At 43.4% G+C, this 3662-nt stretch overlaps 1 protein-coding gene across 1 annotated transcript; it reads right to left on the bottom strand.

Annotated features, from left to right (window-relative positions):
- Positions 1–330: 330 nt before the first annotated feature.
- LOC134189779 (zinc finger MYM-type protein 1-like) lies at positions 331–2913 on the bottom strand. The gene has a single exon (XM_062658153.1). It carries the CDS (start codon positions 2819–2821, stop codon positions 437–439), a length of 2385 nt encoding a protein of 794 aa, XP_062514137.1. The 5' UTR covers positions 2822–2913; the 3' UTR covers positions 331–436.
- Between the last annotated feature and the right edge of the window lie 749 nt (positions 2914–3662).

The raw sequence follows: 3662 nt of genomic DNA, 5'->3' as shown, positions 1-3662 counted from the left end.
AGAGAGTGTTAGTGTCTGTACCTAGCGTGTCGATTGCATTCGCAAGCGGTTTCTAGTTACCATTTAGGACTACGTTTACCTAGAGAGTAGACATGCGATACATGATTAACACGACTTCACCTTCTATCTCATTATTTTAGCATCACATATCTCTACCTAATTCCGGTGTAATGCATCCTAATTGAGTAGAGCACCTACTAATTGATCCTTTTAATTATACCCGTATAAACTCGGTCCGTTTTATAGTTACGCCTCAGCAGCTTACTTTCGTTTGTGACTGCAGGACTAACTGTTATTGCCAAGGGCGTAGACACCGGGGGGGCTTTGGGGGCTCAAGCCCCCCCAGAATTTGAGACTTGTATTTCAAATCTTTGATACATTAAGGGATAGGCAGTACGCGTACAACACAACACTACATTTACTAATTCAAAAGAGTTTAATCAAAGTGTCCGAATAGTCGTCTTCTGCTTTCATTACGTGTAACAAACTCATTCGCAACACCTTTTATTGGTAATGCATCAGTTTTGTCCTTATGGATATGGAGTATCATAGACCAGTTGAGACGACATTCACTTATTGTAGAACGTAGCCATGTCTTGAGTCTACGGAGAGCACTAAAACTTCTTTCACTTGTGGCGTTTGTTGCCGGCATTACCAGAATGAGCTTGACTACTTTGATGACTTCAGAAAAAAACTGTCTTTCTGCACTGCTTAAGGATTTGAGGTATACGACCAGAGACCGTACATCCGTCAGTGGCTGTTCAGTACCTGCATGAAGAAGAGTGAGCTGTGTTTGAAGTCGGTCTGGGTGACTGAAATCATCACCATAAAAATTGACAATCTCTTTCAGTGCTTCCGATTGCTGGGGTTGCTGAAGAGAAGTTACAACTGTCTCTAATTTCTGTAACATGTTGAATCCTTTCTGATGAAATCTATCTTTGACTGCTGCTAAAATCAAGTCAATGGCCTCAAAGTAAGCCCTTCGATAGATCTCCTTCACTTCTACTGGATGTACTGTTGCACCTTCTCCTACCTCGAATTGTCTTGGAACTTTCCTACGTCGTGGAAGGGTAGGGGATGGCACTTGAAGTGACAATCTTTTGCGTTCAACGTACTTCCAAAATATATCAAAGCACTCATCAGATCTCATTGACTGGATAGTTGTTGTTGTAGTACTGACTAGCTTTTGGCCTTCGCATGCTGAAATAGTAGAACTCTGTAAGGATCGGGACAGGTTGTCCACTATGTTCAGCAGCTTTCTTCCAAGTTCAACACCATAAACGAAGTCAAATGTGTCCATCTGCAAAGCGATTCCTCCAATTCTAGCTCTCATCTCAGTATCCTTTGTGGCTTCTTTTGCCACATCCCAAGTCATCTGAAGTGTAGTGTAGTTTTCAGATATTGACGTTAATGCCTCAGCCCTGACCGTCCATCGTGTAGGACAAAGAATCCGTAGTCCTGGAGAGCCAGCAGTGACAACATCTTTAAACTTCTTGAAGATGCTTTCACGTTTGGGTGATTTTTTTATCAACTTAGTAATTTCATGTACGGTCTCCAGAGCACTTCGCATGACCTTGATACCTTTCAACACATCCTGAGTCGCTAGGTTTAATGCATGACCATAGCAGTGTGTGTACAACGCACGGGGCTCTAGATCATTTAGTCTTTTTGCAACGCCTGACTTCGCTCCTGCCATGTTACTAGCGCCGTCGTAGCACTGGCCTCGGCAATGGTCAATCCTTAGATTCATGCGTAACAGGATATCTTGAACTGTTGCTAGTATAGAGTCAGCAGAAGTTGAGTCTAAGCTATACAGCCCTATTACTTCCTCATGGACTTCCAGATCATCATCTACGTATCGAAGACAGAAGACCATTTGTTCAGTATTGGACAAATCTGTAGTTTCATCTACCATGATAGTGTACCACTTTCCCGATACCTTCCTAACAACATCTCTCAGAATCATTAATGCCATGATACTGAGAATTTCATTTTGTATACAGGGGCTTGTGAACTTGGCCTGGCATTTGTCTAACCATTTCCAGAGCCTCGGATTGTCTTCAGCACGCATAATGAGGAGTTGCATTAAGTTGGAATCCCTTTCAAGAGCGACACTACCTTCAGGTTTAGACCGACCACGCATGGCGAGACCTTGCCGAGCAAGGTATCGAATGCAACTAATAATTATCTGTAACATATTCCTATTCTCAACCATTTCTTCTGCATAACCTTTCCCTAGCATTTGCCCAACATTCTGTTCCTTGCCAACCACCATATCCATAGCATCACGATGAAAGACTGATTTCTGATGTTTTTCAAATTTAGTGAGTGCTTTCTTCCAGTCTGTAAAGCCAGTTCTCACGAATTTATCGTCCAAGTTCCCAGCGCGCAGAGCAACTGAGCCTAAGTCCTTCTTCTCCGCCACCTGGCAGTAGAAGCAGAAGACTTTGTCATCTGCTTCTTGATAATGCAACCACGGGTATCTTCTATACCAAGAAGAACAGAATGCTCGCTGCTGCTTAGCAAATGTGCGATATGGGAAGGACAGCAAGGGTTGGTGAGGACTCCAAGGCATCAAGGTGGGCTGAGGCTGGGCGCCAGCAACCGGTCTTGTCTCGGAGGCATCAGTTGCGTCGGGCTGGTGAGAGTGGTGGCCGCTTTCAGAACTTGTAGAGGCTGGTCCAGCCACGTTGCTAGTTTGGGCGTGCTCTTGGGCGTCTTCTTCACCTGAGACATTGCTTTCATGGTCAATGCCAGTGGGATAGTTAGTTACACTTCCATCCGGTTGTTGCGCTTTCCGCAGCCACGCTATCAGAGACATTGTGATACGGATGCAGTCGGGTGATGAACGTGCACTGGGCGCATGCGCAAAAGCACAATTAGGCCTCTTGGTTAAGCCCCCCCAGTTTTAGAATTGTGTCTACGCCCCTGTATTCTGAAACGGAGTTTAGAATTAGAAACATTTCATACGAAAATGAAGGAAGATGTAGAAATTGCATAAAACAAAAAGAAAAGTTTGCATAATAGTGATGACGTCAATTAACCCGTGAGTATTGTTGTTTGCTGGTTTCAACGATCCCTGAAGCAGGAACATGCACACACAGAGAGAGACGTACGCACGCACGCACGCACGCACGCACGCACGCACACACACACACACGCGCGCGCGCGCGCGCGACAACTACCATAACCCTCGCGCATGCGCCGAGGGTTAATTAGTTTCCAACCCAGTGGACAGCAACATGTAAAAGCTATATGACGTCATCACTATTATGTATAACTTGTTTCTATTGTTTTCATACAATTCCTACATTTTCCTTCATTTTCTTTAAAACTCTTTACTCGTAACTCATTTTTAGTCAAGTACAAAACACTATATACTTCACAGATAAACGTAAATGATCCCGTCGTCCTAATGCTTTTCAACGCCTGCAGAGCCTCAGCTAGCCATTACATTGTAGAACAGATTGTACATATAAAAGTAAAGAACCTCTAGGCATTCTAAATATCCGTGTCTAGGAGATAGCTGTCATTCTTCCGAATTCTTACTGAAAACATCTCGACCATTTGATCTCGAAGATGCTGCCTTGACTTAATTATTATTACAATCAATAGGAATTAAATTTCACAACTTAGAAAAATTCTAAAAACTGTATTTCTAA

This window comes from Corticium candelabrum, chromosome 14, assembly GCF_963422355.1.
Source record: "Corticium candelabrum chromosome 14, ooCorCand1.1, whole genome shotgun sequence".
NCBI classification, from domain to species: domain Eukaryota; kingdom Metazoa; phylum Porifera; class Homoscleromorpha; order Homosclerophorida; family Plakinidae; genus Corticium; species Corticium candelabrum.
The sequence above is the reverse complement of the archived record's forward strand: the minus strand, read 5'-3'. Positions and strand labels throughout refer to the sequence as shown.